We start from the raw sequence: 18,420 nt of genomic DNA, 5'->3' as shown, positions 1-18,420 counted from the left end.
AACGAGCTCTCCCCTCACTCCCATTCCCCCTTCCCCCATTCACCCCATCTCCCCCCGTGCCCCCCCTCTCTCTGAACGATCTCTCCCCTCACTCCCATTCCCCCTTTCCCCATTCACCCCATCTCCCCCCGTGCCCCTCTCTCTGAACGAGCTCTCCCCTCACTCCCATTCCCCCTTTCCCCATTCACCCCATCTCCCCCCCGTGCCCCTCTCTCTGAACGAGCTCTCCCCTCACTCCCATTCCCCCTTCCCCCATTCACCCCATCTCCCCCCGTGCCCCTCTCTCTCTGAACGAGCTCTCCCCTCAGTCCCATTCCCCCTTTCCCCATTCGCCCCATCTCCCCCCGTGCCCCCCCTCTCTCTGAACGAGCTCTCCCCTCAGTCCCATTCCCCCTTTCCCCATTCACCCCATCGCCCCCTGTGCCCCTCTCTCTGAACGAGCTCTCCCCTCAGTCCCATTCCCCCTTTCCCCATTCGCCCCATCTCCCCCCGTGCCTCTCTCTCTCTGAAAGATCTCTCCCCTCAGTCCCATTCCCCCTTTCCCCATTCACCCCATCTCCCCCCGTGCCCCTCTCTCTCTGAAAGATCTCTCCCCTCAGTCCCATTCCCCCTTTCCCCATTCACCCCATCTCCCCCCGTGCCCCTCTCTCTCTGAATGATCTCTCCCCTCACTCCCATTCCCCCTTTCCCCATTCACCCCATCTCCCCCCGTGCCCCTCTCTCTCTGAAAGATCTCTCCCCTCAGTCCCATTCCCCCTTTCCCCATTCACCCCATCTCCCCCCGTGCCCCTCTCTCTCTGAAAGATCTCTCCCCTCAGTCCCATTCCCCCTTTCCCCATTCGCCCCATCTCCCCCCGTGCCCCTCTCTCTCTGAACGAGCTCTCCCCTCAGTCCCATTCCCCCTTTCCCCATTCGCCCCATCTCCCCCCGTGCCTCCCCTCTCTCTGAACGAGCTCTCCCCTCAGTCCCATTCCCCCTTTCCCCATTCACCCCATCTCCCCCCCGTGCCCCTCTCTCTCTGAAAGATCTCTCCCCTCAGTCCCATTCCCCCTTTCCCCATTCACCCCATCTCCCCCCGTGCCCCTCTCTCTCTGAAAGAGCTCTCCCCTCAGTCCCATTCCCCCTTTCCCCATTCACCCCATCTCCCCCTGTGCCCCTCTCTCTCTGAACGATCTCTCCCCTCACTCCCATTCCCCCTTTCCCCATTCACCCCATCTCCCCCCGTGCCCCTCTCTCTCTGAACGAGCTCTCCCCTCAGTCCCATTCCCCCTTTCCCCATTCGCCCCATCTCCCCCCTGTGCCCCTCTCTCTCTGAACGAGCTCTCCCCTCAGTCCCATTCCCCCTTTCCCCATTCACCCCATCTCCCCCTGTGCCCCTCTCTCTGAAAGATCTCTCCCCTCAGTCCCATTCCCCCTTTCCCCATTCACCCCATCTCCCCCTGTGCCCCTCTCTCTCTGAAAGATCTCTCCCCTCAGTCCCATTCCCCCTTTCCCCATTCACCCCATCGCCCCCTGTGATATCAATGGAGAGGGGGATTGGACTGGGTGGGATATTAAAGGGGAGGGAGTTTAGATGGGGTGGCATATTAAAGGGGAAGGGGTGTAGACCGGTTGGGATAGTAAAATGGGGGGGTTTTGACTGGTTGGACAATAAAGGGGAGGGGGATTAGACCGGGTGTGAAGACTCTCATGGTGGAATGGCCTGTTTCGGTTCCATTGACTAACACAATTTCTTTCTCCCTCTTTCTCTCTCTCTCCTCCCCAGCAGCCAATCGAAGAGCGTTGGCTTGATTCCCCGGTTGGTTCTTTGGGCCCCGGGGGAGCCAGAGTTCGGCATGGAGTTGGAACTTGACCCTGAGGCCCCAGAGAACGAGGAAGGCCTCGTTTCCTCCCCCTCCCCCCGTCTGGGCTGCCCCCGCTCGCCTCGCAGGCAGGGGGCCCAGAGGTTCATCGCACGGCGGGTGAGGAGGGAAAAGGGGCCTAGACGGGCCCAGCCGGACGACGACCCCGAAACCCAGGCCCAGGCCTCGGACCGGGACGAGGCCGAGCCCGAGGAGGGCCTCCAAATCCAGGCTCGGGCCGCGGACTGGGCCCAGACCGAGTCCGAGGAGGACCCCGAAATCGAGGCCCAGGCCTCGGACTGGTCGGAGGCCGGGCCTGAGGAGGGGCCCGATGTTCAAGCCCAGGCCTTGGACCGGTGCCAGGCCGAGCCTGAGGAGGGCTCTGAACTCCAGGCCCAGGCCCTGCCTGAGGTAGGCCCGGATCTCCAGGCCCCAGGTTGCGCCCAGGCCCAGCCCGAGGAGGGAGGCGGCCGGAGGTCCCCAGGCCCTGGCTCGGTGATGGAGATCCTGCGGAGGGCGAAGGCCATGGACAGCAGGCCGCACGGGTCAGGGTCGAAGGTCGGGGACACGGTGGAGACGGAGAACCAGCCAATGACGTCGTCACGGCTACGGACGCTGACCCTGGCCGAACTCCAGCGGATTCGCTCGCCGTTGCATCTTAACTCGACCTTAACGACGTCGTAAGCAACTCTTTACAGACCTGCACCGTCCCGTCAAAGATTCCCCTGTCCAGTGACCCCCGGGGTTAGGGAGGGGGTGAATCAGCCCCCGGGGTTCCTGCTCCTGACCCCTGTCCAGTGACCCCCGGGGTTAGGGAGGGGGTGAATCAGCCCCCGGGGTTCCTGCTCCTGACCCCTGTCCAGTGACCCCCGGGGTTAGGGAGGGGGTGAATCAGCCCCCGGGGTTCCTGCTCCTGACCCCTGTCCAGTGACCCCGGGGTTAGGGAGGGGGGTGAATCAGCCCCCGGGGTTCCTGCTCCTGACCCCCTGTCCAGTGACCCCGGGGTTAGGGAGGGGGTGAATCAGCCCCCGGGGTTCCTGCTCCTGACCCCTGTCCAGTGACCCCGGGGTTAGGGAGGGGGGTGAATCAGCCCCCGGGGTTCCTGCTCCTGACCCCTGTCCAGTGACCCCGGGGTTAGGGAGGGGGTGAATCAGCCCCGGGGTTCCTGCTCCTGACCCCTGTCCAGTGACCCCCGGGGTTAGGGAGGGGGTGAATCAGTCTGGGGGTGGGGAGGCGGGCCCCACCAACCGACATTATTTCTGCCCATTGTCAACATGTTTCACTGACATTTTTTCTCCATGTTCTCGGCAGGGAGGTTTAATTTTATATCGACAGCTCTCAAATCCAGGAAGTCCAGAGATGGTGCAAGATGGAGACGGGGGGCAGGGGGCCACGTTGACCTTTCAACCCTCCGGGACCCTGCGGTTCGAACCCAGCCCCGGACGGAGTGGGGGATGAAGGGACTCGTCTCCCTCCGATTGGGAGGGGGCGACTCGGGCTCAGAGATCTGTGTGTTTACATTATGGTTCCAACCTGGTGAACCGCCAGGAGATGCTGCAACAGAATAGTTGCACGAACTTACGTTGTACATATTAAATCTGCAAATTATCTATTAAAGAAATCATGTCTATTGTATGCTGTGGTTTGCCTCGCTGTCTTTCTGTAACTGGGAGGAGGTGGGCGAGAGGGTTAATCCCCCTCCGATAGGGGAACGGGCCGGTGTCTGTAACTGGGAGGAGGTGGGTGAGAGGGTTAATCCCCCTCCGAGAGGGGAACGGGCCGGTGTCTGTAACCGGGAGGAGGTGGGTGAGAGGGTTAATCCCCCTCCGATAGGGGAACGGGCCGGTGTCTGTAACCGGGAGGAGGTGGGCGAGAGGGTTAATCCCCCTCCGATAGGGGAATGGGCCGGTGTCTGTAACCGGGAGGAGGTGGGTGAGAGGGTTAATCCCCCTCCGATAGGGGAACGGGCCGGTCTCTGTAACCGGGAGGAGGTGGGTGAGAGGGTTAATCCCCCTCCGATAGGGGAACGGGCCGGTGTCTGTAACCGGGAGGAGGTGGGCGAGAGGGTTAATCCCCCTCCGATAGGGGAACGGGCCGCCCGGTCTCTGTAATCGGGAGGAGGTGTGTGAGAGGGTTAATCCCCCCCGCAAACTGTGGGGACTTCTCACCACCAGTGAATTCCTCACCCTGGTTCATACCCAGTGAATTCCTGACCCCCTGGTTTATACCCAGTGAATTCCTGACCCTGGTTTATACCCAGTGAATTCCTGACCCTGGTTTATACCCAGTGAATTCCTGATCCTGGTTTATACCCGGTGAATTCCTGACCCTGGTTTATACCCAGTGAATTCCTGATCCTGGTTTATATCCAGTAAATTCCTGACCCTGGTTTATACCCAGTGAATTCCTGACCCTAGTTTATACCCAGTGAATTCCTGATCCTGGTTTATACCCAGTGAATTCCTGACCCTGGTTTATATCCAGTGAATTCCTGACCCTGGTTTATACCCAGTGAATTCCTGATCCTGGTTTATACCCAGTGAATTCCTGACCCTGGTTTATATCCAGTGAATTCCTGACCCTGGTTTATACCCAGTGAATTCCTGACCCGAGTTTATACCCAGTGAATTCCTGACCCTGGTTTACACCCAGTGAATTCCTGACCCTGGTTTGTACCCAGTGAATTCCTGACCCTGGTTTATACCCAGTGAATTCCTGACCCCCTGGTTTATACCCAGTGAATTCCTGACCCTGGTTTATACCCAGTGAATTCCTGACCCTGGTTTATACCCAGTGAATTCCTGATCCTGGTTTATACCCGGTGAATTCCTGACCCTGGTTTATACCCAGTGAATTCCTGACCCTGGTTTATACCCAGTGAATTCCTGACCCTGGTTTATATCCAGTGAATTCCTGACCCTGGTTTATACCCAGTGAATTCCTGACCCTGGTTTATACCCAGTGAATTCCTGACCCTGGTTTACACCCAGTGAATTCCTGATCCTGGTTTATATCCAGTGAATTCCTCACCCTGGTTTATACCCAGTGAATTCCTGACCCCCTGGTTTATATCCAGTGAATTCCTGACCCTGGTTTATACCCAGTGAATTCCTGACCCCCTGGTTTATACCCAGTGAATTCCTGACCCTGGTTTATATCCAGTGAATTCCTGACCCTGGTTTATACCCAGTGAATTCCTGACCCTGGTTTATACCCAGTGAATTCCTGACCCTGGTTTATACCCAGTGAATTCCTGACCCTGGTTTATACCCAGTGAATTCCTGACCCTGGTTTATACCCAGTGAATTCCTGACCCCCTGGTTTATACCCAGTGAATTCCTGACCCTGGTTTATACCCAGCGAATTCCTGACCCTGGTTTATACCCAGTGAATTCCTGACCCTGGTTTATACCCAGTGAATTCCTGACCCTGGTTTATACCCAGTGAATTCCTGACCCTGGTTTATACCCAGTGAATTCCTGACCCTGGTTTATATCCAGTGAATTCCTGACCCTGGTTTATACCCAGTGAATTCCTGACCCTGGTTTATACCCAGTGATTTCCTGACCCTGGTTTATACCCGGTGAATTCCTGACCCTGGTTTATACCCAGTGATTTCCTGACCCTGGTTTATACCCAGTGAATTCCTCACTCTGGTTTATACCCAGTGAATTCCTGACCCTGGTTTATATCCAGTGAATTCCTGACCCTGGTTTGTACCCAGTGAATTCCTGACCCTGGTTTATACCCAGTGATTTCCTGACCCTGGTTTATACCCAGTGAATTACTGACCCTGGTTTATACCCAGTGAATTCCTCACTCTGGTTTATACCCAGTGAATTCCTGACCCTGGTTTATATCCAGTGAATTCCTGACCCTGGTTTGTACCCAGTGAATTCCTGACCCTGGTTTATACCCAGTGAATTCCTCACCCTGGTTTATACCCAGTGATTTCCTGACCCTGGTTTATACCCAGTGAAATCCTGACCTTGGTTTAGATCCAGTGAATTCCTGACCCTGGTTTAGACCCAGTGAATTCCTGACCCTGGTTTATATCCAGTGTATTCCTGACCCTGGTTTATACCCAGTGAATTCCTGACCCTGGTTTATACCCAGTGAATTCCTGACCCTGGTTTATACCCAGTGAATTCCTGACTCTGGTTTATACCCAGTGAATTCCTGACCCTGGTTTATACCCAGTGAATTCCTGACCCTGGTTTATACCCAGTGAATTCCTGACCCTGGTTTATATCCAGTAAATTCCTGACCCTGGTTTATATCCAGTGAATTCCTGACCCCCTGGTTTATACCCAGTGAATTCCTGACCCTGGTTTATACCCAGTGAATTCCTGACCCCCTGGTTTATACCCAGTGAATTCCTGACCCTGGTTTATACCCAGTGAATTCCTGACCCTGGTTTATGCCCAGTGAATTCCTGACCCTGGTTTAAACCCAGTGAATTCCTGACCCTGGTTTATAACCAGTGAATTCTTGACCCCCTGGTTTATATCCAGTGAATTCCTGACCCCCTGGTTTATACCCAGTGAATTCATGACCCCCTGGTTTATACCCAGTGAATTCCTGACCCTGGTTTATACCCAGTGAATTCCTGACACCCTGGTTTATACCCAGTGAATTCCTCACCCTGGTTTATACCCAGTGAATTCCTGACCCTGGTTTATACCCAGTGAATTCCTGACCCCCTGGTTTATACCCAGTGAATTCCTGACCCTGGTTTATATCCACTGAATTCCTGACCCTGGTTTATACCCAGTGAATTCCTGACCCTGGTTTTTCCCAGTGAATTCCTGACCCTGGTTTATATCCAGTGAATTCCTGACCCTGGTTTATATCCAGTGAATTCCTGACCCTGGTTTATACCCAGTGAATTCCTGACCCTGGTTTATATCCAGTGAATTCCAGACCCTGGTTTATACCCAGTGAATTCCTGACCCCCTGGTTTATACCCAGTGAATTCCTGACCCTGGTTTTTCCCAGTGAATTTCTGACCCTGGTTTATACCCAGTGAATTCCTGACCCTGGTTTATACCCAGTGACTTCCTGACCCCCTGGTTTATACCCAGTGATTTCCTGACTCTGGTTTATACCCAGTGAATTCCTCACTCTGGTTTATACCCAGTGAATTCCTGACCCTGGTTTATACCCAGTGAATTCCTGACCCTGGTTTATACCCAGTGAATTCCTGACCCCCTGGTTTATACCCAGTGAATTCCTGACCCTGGTTTATACCCAGTGAATTCCTGACCCTGGTTTATACCCAGTGAATTCCTGACCCTGGTTTATACCCAGTGAATTCCTGACCCTGGTTTATATCCAGTGAATTCCTGACCCTGGTTTATATCCAGTGAATTCCTGACCCTGGTTTATACCCAGTGAATTCCTGACCCTGGTTTATACCCAGTGAATTCCTGACCCTGGTTTATACCCAGTGAATTCCTGACCCTGGTTTATACCCAGTGAATTCCTGACCCTGGTTTATACCCAGTGAATTCCTGATCCTGGTTTATACCCAGTGAATTCCTGACCCTGGTTTATATCCAGTGAATTCCAGACCCTGGTTTAAACCCAGTGAATTCCTGACCCTGGTTTAAACCCAGTGAATTCCTGACCCTGGTTTATACCCAGTGAATTCTTGACCCTGGTTTATACCCAGTGAATTCCTGACCCTGGTTTATACCCAGTGAATTCCTGACCCTGGTTTATACCCAGTGAATTCCTGACCCTGGTTTAAACCCAGTGAATTCCTGACCCTGGTTTATACCCAGTGAATTCTTGACCCTGGTTTATACCCAGTGAATTCCTGACCCTGGTTTATATCCAGTGAATTCCTGACCCTGGTTTATATCCAGTGAATTCCTGACCCTGGTTTATACCCAGTGAATTCCTGACCCTGGTTTATACCCAGTGAATTCCTGATCCTGGTTTATACCCAGTGAATTCCTGACCCTGGTTTATATCCAGTGAATTCCAGACCCTGGTTTAAACCCAGTGAATTCCTGACCCTGGTTTAAACCCAGTGAATTCCTGACCCTGGTTTATACCCAGTGAATTCTTGACCCTGGTTTATACCCAGTGAATTCCTGACCCTGGTTTATACCCAGTGAATTCCTGACCCTGGTTTATACCCAGTGAATTCCTGACCCTGTTTTATATCCAGTGAATTCCTGACCCTGGTTTATATCCATTGAATTCCTGACCCTGGTTTATACCCAGTGAATTCCTGACCCTGGTTTATACCCAGTGAATTCCTGACCCTGGTTTATATCCAGTGAATTCCTGACCCCCTGGTTTATACCCAGCGAATTCCTGACCCTGGTTTATACCCAGTGAATTCCTGACCCTGGTTTATACCCAGTGAATTCCTGACCCTGGTTTATACCCAGTGAATTCCTGACCCTGGTTTATACCCAGTGAATTCCTGACCCTGGTTTATATCCAGTGAATTCCTGACCCTGGTTTATACCCAGTGAATTCCTGACCCTGGTTTATACCCAGTGATTTCCTGACCCTGGTTTATACCCGGTGAATTCCTGACCCTGGTTTATACCCAGTGATTTCCTGACCCTGGTTTATACCCAGTGAATTCCTCACTCTGGTTTATACCCAGTGAATTCCTGACCCTGGTTTATATCCAGTGAATTCCTGACCCTGGTTTGTACCCAGTGAATTCCTGACCCTGGTTTATACCCAGTGATTTCCTGACCCTGGTTTATACCCAGTGAATTCCTGACCCTGGTTTATACCCAGTGAATTCCTCACTCTGGTTTATACCCAGTGAATTCCTGACCCTGGTTTATATCCAGTGAATTCCTGACCCTGGTTTGTACCCAGTGAATTCCTGACCCTGGTTTATACCCAGTGAATTCCTCACTCTGGTTTATACCCAGTGAATTCCTGACCCTGGTTTATATCCAGTGAATTCCTGACCCTGGTTTGTCCCCAGTGAATTCCTGACCCTGGTTTATACCCAGTGAATTCCTCACCCTGGTTTATACCCAGTGATTTCCTGACCCTGGTTTATACCCAGTGAATTCCTGACCTTGGTTTCGATCCAGTGAATTCCAGACCCTGGTTTAGACCCAGTGAATTCCTGACCCTGGTTTATATCCAGTGAATTCCTGACCCTGGTTTATACCCAGTGAATTCCTGACCCTGGTTTATACCCAGTGAATTCCTGACCCTGGTTTATACCCAGTGAATTCCTGACCCTGGTTTATATCCAGTAAATTCCTGACCCTGGTTTATATCCAGTGAATTCCTGACCCCCTGGTTTATACCCAGTGAATTCCTGACCCTGGTTTATACCCAGTGAATTCCTGAACCCCTGGTTTATACCCAGTGAATTCCTCACCCTGGTTTATAGCCAGTGATTTCCTGACCCTGGTTTATATCCAGTGAATTCCTGACCCTGGTTTATACCCAGTGAATTCCTGACCCCCTGGTTTATACCCAGTGAATTCCTGACCCTGGTTTATACCCAGTGAATTCCTGACCCCCTGGTTTATACCCAGTGAATTCCTGACCCTGGTTTATACCCAGTGAATTCCTGACCCTGGTTTATACCCAGTGAATTCCTGACCCTGGTTTATACCCAGTGAATTCCTGACCCTGGTTTATACCCAGTGAATTCCTGACTCTGGTTTATATCCAGTGAATTCCTGACCCCCTGGTTTATACCCAGTGAATTCCTGACCCTGGTTTATACCCAGTGAATTCCTGACCCTGGTTTATGCCCAGTGATTCTGGTTGTACCCCAGTCAGTCTCTCCTCTGCCTCCTCCCCCTCTCTCCCTCTCTCTCCCTCTCTCTCCCTCTCTCTATCTCCCTCCCTCCCTCCCTCCTCCCCTCTCCCTGTCTTTCCCCTCTCTCTCTCCCTCTCTCGCTCTCTCTCTCTCTCCCCCCTCTCTTTCTGATATTTAAGAGTTAACCTGCCCCTCTTTCTCTCTCTCCCCCTCTTCCTCTCCTCTCTCTCTCTCTCCCTCCCCCTCTCTCTACCTTTCCCCCCTCTCTCTCTCCCTCTCCTCCTCTCTCTCTCTCCCCCTCTCTCTCTCCTTCTCTCTCCCTCAGCCCCCTCCCTCTCTTCCTCTGCCCCCTCTCTCTCACCCCCTCTCCCTTTCCCTCTCACCCCCTCTCCCTTTCCCTCTCTCTCACCCCCTCTCCCCCCCCTCTCTCTCTCTCTCCCCCTCTCTCCCTCCCTCCCTCTCTCTCTGTCTCCCCCTCTCTCTCTCCCTCTCTCTCACCCCCTCTCCCTCTCCCTCTCCCTCTCTCTCTCCCTCCCTCTCTCTCTCTCTCTCCCCCTCTCTCCCTCCCTCCCTCTCTCTCTGTCTCCCCCTCCCTCCCTCTCTCTCTGTCTCCCCCTCCCTCCCTCTCTCTCTGTCTCCCCCTCCCTCTCCTCTCTCTCTCTCCCTCTCTCTCTCTCTCCCTCCCTCTCCTCTCCCTCCCTCCCCCTGATCTTTAAGAGTTAACCTCTGCCCAGACCCGCCTCTTGCTCTGTCACTCGCAGAGTTTCCTGGCACCAGCCGGCGGACCGAGAGGGGGAAGTCGGGGCGCTGGTCGGGCGGCTCCTCGATGGGGCTCCGGCAGGCGGTTCCCCGGGGCAGCGGGTAGAGGAGGAGAGACCCCCGGGGAGGAGGAGAGACCCCCGGGGAGGAGGAGAGACCCCCCGGGGACCGGCGGAGCGGATCCAGGGACCGAGGATGAGACGCCGCCCGCCGCTCCTGGTGGTGATCGCGGTGAGTGAGAGTGAGAGAGACTGACACACTCACTGACACACTCACACACTCACTGACACACTCACACACTAAACACTCACTGACTGACACACTCACTGACACACTCACACACTAAACACTCACTGACACACTCACACACTCACTGACACATTCACTGACACACTCACACACTAAACACTCACTGACACACTCACACACTCACTGACACACTCACTGACACACTCACACACTAAACACTCACTGACACACTCAAACACACTGAACACAATAAACACTCACTGACACACTCACTGACTGACACAGTCACTGACACACTCACACACTCACTGAACACACTCACTGAACACACTAAACACTCACTGACAGACTCACTCACTGACAGACTCACTCACTCACTGACTGACACACTCACTCACTCACTGACACACTCACTCACTCACTGACACACTCACTCACTCACTGACTGACACACTCACTCACTCACTGACACACTCACTCACTCACTGACACACTCACTCACTGACACACTCACACACTCACTAAACATTCACAACCATGAAACTGAAACTCACAAAACACGTGAAACTTATGCTCACTGTTCACACTCACAGCTGTGTAACTGACTCACTCACACCTGAGTAACTGACACATTAACAGCCGTAAAACTTGCACACTCGCGAAACACACTCCCAGCCGTGTAACTGACGCATTCACTGAACACACACTTGCAGCCGTGTAACGGACAGACGGGCACTAAACACACACTCACAGCCGTGTAACGGACAGACAGGCACTGAACACACTCACAGCCGTGTAACGGTCAGACAGGCACTGAACACACACTCACAGCCGTGTAACGGACAGACAGGCACTGAACACACACTCGCAGCCGTGTAACGGACAGACAGGCACTAAACACACACTCGCAGCCGTGTAACGGACAGACAGGCACTAAACACACACTCACAGCCGTGTAACGGACAGACAGGCACTGAACACACTCACAGCCGTGTAACGGACAGACAGGCACTAAACACACTCGCAGCCGTGTAACGGACAGACAGGCACTGAACACACACTCGCAGCCGTGTAACGGACAGACAGGCACTGAACACACTCACAGCCGTGTAACGGACAGACAGGCACTGAACACACACTCGCAGCCGTGTAACGGACAGACAGGCACTGAACACACACTCGCAGCCGTGTAACGGACAGACAGGCACTGAACACACACTCGCAGCCGTGTAACGGACAGACAGGCACTGAACACACACTCGCAGCCGTGTAACGGACAGACAGGCACTAAACACACACTCGCAGCCGTGTAACGGACAGACAGGCACTAAACACACACTCGCAGCCGTGTAACGGACAGACAGGCACTAAACACACACTCGCAGCCGTATAATGGACAGACAGGCACTGAACACACTCACAGCCTTGTAACGGACAGACAGGCACTAAACACACTCGCAGCCGTGTGACGGACAGACAGGCACTGAACACACACTCGCAGCCGTGTAACGGACAGACAGGCACTGAACACACTCACAGCCGTGTAACGGACAGACAGGCACTAAACACACTCGCAGCCGTGTAACGGACAGACAGGCACTAAACACACACTCACAGCCGTGTAACGGACAGACAGGCACTAAACATACACTCACAGCCGTGTAACGGACAGACAGGCACGAAACACACACTCGCAGCCGTGTAACGGACAGACAGGCACTGAACACACTCACAGCCGTGTAACGGACAGACAGGCACTGAACACACTCACAGCCGTGTAACGGACAGACAGGCACTGAACACACTCACAGCCGTGTAACGGACAGACAGGCACTGAATACACACTCACAGCCGTGTAACGGACAGACAGGCACTGAACACACTCACAGCCGTGTAACGGACAGACAGGCACTAAACACACTCGCAGCCGTGTAACGGACAGACAGGCACTAAACACACACTCACAGCCGTGTAACGGACAGACAGGCACTGAACACACACTCACAGCCGTGTAACGGACAGACAGGCACTGAACACACTCGCAGCCGTGTAACGGACAGACAGGCACTAAACACACACTCACAGCCGTGTAACGGACAGACAGGCACTAAACACACACTCACAGCCGTGTAACGGACAGACAGGCACTAAACACACACTCCCAGCCGTGTAACGGACAGACAGGCACTGAACACACTCGCAGCCGTGTAACGGACAGACAGGCACTAAACACACACTCGCAGCCGTGTAACGGACAGACAGGCACTAAACACACTCGCAGCCATGTAACGGACAGACAGGCATTAAACACACTCACAGCCGTGTAACGGACAGACAGGCACTAAACACACACTCACAGCCGTGTAACGGACAGACAGGCACTGAACACACTCACAGCCGTGTAACGGACAGACAGGCACTGAACACACTCACAGCCGTGTAACGGACAGACAGGCACTGAACACACTCGCAGCCGTGTAACGGACAGACAGGCACTAAACACACTCACAGCCGTGAAACTGAAACTCACAAAACACGTGAAACTTATGCTCACTGTTCACACTCACAGCTGTATAACTGAGTCGCTCACGCCTGAGTAACTGACACATTAACAGCCGTGAAACTTGCACACTCGCGAAACACACTCACAGCCGTGTAACTGACGCATTCACTAAACACACTCACAGCCGTGTAACTGACACACTCACTGAACACACACTCACAGCCGTGTAACTGACGCACTCACTGAACACACTCACAGCCGTGTAACTGACGCACTCACTGAAAACACACTCACAGCCGTGTAACTGACACACTCACTGAACACACACTCACAGCCGTGTAACGGACAGACAGGCACTGAACACACTCGCAGCCGTGTAACGGACAGACAGGCACTAAACACACACTCACAGCCGTGTAACGGACAGACAGGCACTGAACACACACTCACAGCCGTGTAACGGACAGACAGGCACTGAACACACTCGCAGCCGTGTAACGGACAGACAGGCACTAAACACACACTCACAGCCGTGTAACGGACAGACAGGCACTAAACACACACTCACAGCCGTGTAACGGACAGACAGGCACTAAACACACACTCCCAGCCGTGTAACGGACAGACAGGCACTGAACACACTCGCAGCCGTGTAACGGACAGACAGGCACTAAACACACACTCACAGCCGTGTAACGGACAGACAGGCACTGAACACACACTCACAGCCGTGTAACGGACAGACAGGCACTGAACACACTCGCAGCCGTGTAACGGACAGACAGGCACTAAACACACACTCACAGCCGTGTAACGGACAGACAGGCACTGAACACACACTCACAGCCGTGTAACGGACAGACAGGCACTGAACACACTCGCAGCCGTGTAACGGACAGACAGGCACTAAACACACACTCACAGCCGTGTAACGGACAGACAGGCACTAAACACACACTCACAGCCGTGTAACGGACAGACAGGCACTAAACACACACTCCCAGCCGTGTAACGGACAGACAGGCACTGAACACACTCGCAGCCGTGTAACGGACAGACAGGCACTAAACACACACTCGCAGCCGTGTAACGGACAGACAGGCACTAAACACACTCGCAGCCATGTAACGGACAGACAGGCATTAAACACACTCACAGCCGTGTAACGGACAGACAGGCACTAAACACACACTCACAGCCGTGTAACGGACAGACAGGCACTGAACACACTCACAGCCGTGTAACGGACAGACAGGCACTAAACACACACTCACAGCCGTGTAACAGACAGACAGGCACTGAACACACTCACAGCCGTGTAACGGACAGACAGGCACTAAACACACACTCGCAGCCGTGTAACGGACAGACAGGCACTGAATACACACTCACAGCCGTGTAACGGACAGACAGGCACTAAACACACACTCCCAGCCGTGTAACGGACAGACAGGCACTAAACACACACTCGCAGCCGTGTAACGGACAGACAGGCACTGAACACACACTCACAGCCGTGTAACGGACAGACAGGCACTAAACATACACTCACAGCCGTGTAACGGACAGACAGGCACGAAACACACACTCGCAGCCGTGTAACGGACAGACAGGCACTGAACACACTCACAGCCGTGTAACGGACAGACAGGCACTGAACACACTCACAGCCGTGTAACGGACAGACAGGCACTGAACACACTCACAGCCGTGTAACGGACAGACAGGCACTGAATACACACTCACAGCCGTGTAACGGACAGACAGGCACTGAACACACTCACAGCCGTGTAACGGACAGACAGGCACTAAACACACTCGCAGCCGTGTAACGGACAGACAGGCACTAAACACACACTCACAGCCGTGTAACGGACAGACAGGCACTAAACACACACTCGCAGCCGTGTAACGGACAGACAGGCACTGAACACACTCACAGCCGTGTAACGGACAGACAGGCACTGAACACACTCACAGCCGTGTAACGGACAGACAGGCACTGAACACACTCGCAGCCGTGTAACGGACAGACAGGCACTAAACACACTCACAGCCGTGAAACTGAAACTCACAAAACACGTGAAACTTATTCTCACTGTTCACACGCACAGCTGTACAACTGACTCACTCACGCCTGAGTAACTGACACATTAACAGCCGTGAAACTTGCACACTCGCGAAACATACTCACAGCTGTGTAACTGACGCATTCTCTAAACACACTCACAGCCGTGTAACTGACACACTCACTGAACACACACTCACAGCCGTGTAACTGACGCACTCACTGAACACACTCACAGCCGTGTAACTGACACACTCACTGAACACACACTCACAGCCGTGTAACTGACGCACTCACTGAACACACACTCACAGCCGTGTAACTGACGCACTCACTGAACACACACTCACAGCCGTGTAACTGACACATTCACTGAACACACACTCACAGCCGTGTAACTGACGCACTCACTGAACACACACTCACAGCCGTGTAACTGACACATTTACTGAACACACACTCACAGCCGTGTAACTGACACATTCACTGAACACACACTCACAGCCGTGTAACTGACGCACTCACTGAACACACACTCACAGCCGTGTAACTGACACATTCACTGAACACACACTCACAGCCGTGTAACTGACGCACTCACTGAACACACACTCACAGCCGTGTAACGGACAGACAGGCACTAAACACACACTCACAGCCGTGTAACGGACAGACAGGCACTAAACACACTCACAGCCGTGTAACGGACAGACAGGCACTAAACACACACTCGCAGCCGTGTAACGGACAGACAGGCACTAAACACACTCACAGCCGTGAAACTGAAACTCACAAAACACGTGAAACTTATGCTCACTGTTCACACTCACAGCTGTGTAACTGACTCACTCACGCCTGAGTAACTGACACATTAACAGCCGTGAAACTTGCACACTCGCGAAACACACTCACAGCCGTGTAACTGACGCATTCACTAAACACACTCACAGCCGTGTAACTGACACACTCACTGAACACACACTCACAGCCGTGTAACTGACGCACTCACTGAACACGCTCACAGCCGTGTAACTGACACATTCACTGAACACACACTCACAGCCGTGTAACTGACACATTCACTGAACACACTCACAGCCGTGTAACTGACACATTCACTGAACACACACTCACAGCCGTGTAACTGACGCACTCACTGAACACACACTCACAGCCGTGTAACTGACGCATTCACTAAACACACTCACAGCCGTGTAACTGACGCACTCACTGAACACACACTCACAGCCGTGTAACTGACACATTCACTGAACACACTCACAGCCGTGTAACTGACACACTCACTGAACACACACTCACAGCCGTGTAACTGACACATTCACTGAACACACTCACAGCCGTGTAACTGACACACTCACTGAACACACACTCACAGCCATGTAACTGACGCATTCACTGAACACACACTCACAGCCGTGTAACTGACGCACTCACTGAACACACACTCACAGCCGTGTAACTGACACACTCACAGCCGTGTAACTGGCACATTCACTGAACACACACTCACAGCCGTGTAACTGGCACATTCACTGAACACACACTCACAGCCGTGTAACTGACACACTCACTGAACACACACTCACAGCCGTGTAACTGACACACTCACAGCCGTGTAACTGGCACATTCACTGAACACACACTCACAGCCGTGTAACTTGCACACTCACTGAACACACACTGAACACACACTCACAGCCGTGTAACTGACACATTCACTGAGCACACACTCACAGCCGTGTAACTGACGCACTCACTGAACACACACTCACAGCCGTGTAACTTGCACACTCACTGAACACACACTCACAGCCGTGTAACTGACACATTCACTGAACACACACTCACAGCCGTGTAACTGACGCACTCACTGAACACACTCACAGCCGTGTAACTGACGCACTCACTGAACACACACTCACAGCCGTGTAACTGACACACTCACTGAACACACACTCACAGCCGTGTAACTGACGCACTCACTGAACACACACTCACAGCCGTGTAACTTGCACACTCACTGAACACACACTCACAGCCGTGTAACTGACACACTCACTGAACACACACTCACAGCCGTGTAACTTGCACACTCACTGAACACACACTCACAGCCGTGTAACTGACACATTCACTGAACACACTCACAGCCGTGTAACTGACACATTCACTGAACACACACTCACAGCCGTGTAACTGACGCACTCACTGAACACACACTCACAGCCGTGTAACTGACGCACTCACTGAACACACACTCACAGCCGTGTAACTGACGCACTCACTGAACACACACTCACAGCCGTGTAACTGACACATTCACTGAACACACACTCACAGCCGTGTAACTGACGCACTCACTGAACACACACTCACAGCCGTGTAACTGACGCACTCACTGAACACACACTCACAGCCGTGTAACTGACGCATTCACTGAACACACACTCACAGCCGTGTAACTGACACACTCGCAGCCGTGAAACGTACACGACATGGACCAGACCGACAATTCCTATTATAGATATAGAAAAACAGATACCCGGGAGTGAGTTACAGACTGGAATCTAATCGAGGGGTTCGGGGGGTTTATATATAGAATAACAGATCCCCCGGGGAGTGTGTTACAGACTGGAATCTAATCGAGGGGTTCGGGGGGTTTATATACAGAATAACAGATACCCGGGAGTGAGTTACAGACTGGAATCTAATCGAGGGGTTCGGGGGGGTTTATATATAGAATAACAGATACCCGGGAGTGAGTTACAGACTGGAATCTAATCGAGGGGTTCGGGGGGTTTATATATAGAATAACAGATACCCGGGAGTGAGTTACAGACTGGAATCTAATCGAGGGGTTCGGGGGGGTTTATATATAGAATAACAGATACCCGGGAGTGAGTTACAGACTGGAATCTAATCGAGGGGTTCGGGGGGTTTATATATAGAACAACAGATACCCCGGGAGTGAGTTACCGACTGGAATCTAATCGAGGGGTTCGGGGGGTTTATATATAGAATAACAGATACCCGGGAGTGAGTTACAGACTGGAATCCAATCGAGGGGTTCGGGGGGTTTATATATAGAATAACAGATACCCGGGAGTGAGTTACAGACTGGAATCTAATCGAGGGGTTCGGGGGGTTTATATATAGAATAACAGATACCCGGGAGTGAGTTACAGACTGGAATCGAATCGAGGGGTTCGGGGGGTTT

General features: G+C 52.8%; 2 protein-coding genes across 2 annotated transcripts in view; both read left to right on the top strand.

The window, feature by feature from the left end:
• LOC137314902 (pleckstrin homology domain-containing family G member 5-like) overlaps positions 1–3,476 on the top strand; it is a 46,190-nt gene extending 42,714 nt beyond the window's left edge. Inside the window, exons 9-10 of the mRNA XM_067979923.1 lie at positions 1,766–2,521; positions 3,153–3,476. Coding sequence (XP_067836024.1) covers positions 1,766–2,521; positions 3,153–3,162 — 766 coding nt within the window. The 3' untranslated portion in view covers positions 3,163–3,476. The remainder of the gene's footprint in view (positions 1–1,765; positions 2,522–3,152) is intronic.
• A 6,870-nt stretch (positions 3,477–10,346) lies between these two features.
• LOC137314901 (tumor necrosis factor receptor superfamily member 1A-like) overlaps positions 10,347–18,420 on the top strand; it is a 38,947-nt gene continuing 30,873 nt past the window's right edge. Inside the window, exon 1 of the mRNA XM_067979922.1 lies at positions 10,347–10,593. Coding sequence (XP_067836023.1) covers positions 10,558–10,593 — 36 coding nt within the window. The 5' untranslated portion in view covers positions 10,347–10,557. The remainder of the gene's footprint in view (positions 10,594–18,420) is intronic.

The sequence above is a fragment of the Heptranchias perlo genome, unplaced genomic scaffold (assembly GCF_035084215.1).
Source record: "Heptranchias perlo isolate sHepPer1 unplaced genomic scaffold, sHepPer1.hap1 HAP1_SCAFFOLD_523, whole genome shotgun sequence".
NCBI lineage: Eukaryota > Metazoa > Chordata > Chondrichthyes > Hexanchiformes > Hexanchidae > Heptranchias > Heptranchias perlo.
The sequence above is the reverse complement of the archived record's forward strand: the minus strand, read 5'-3'. Positions and strand labels throughout refer to the sequence as shown.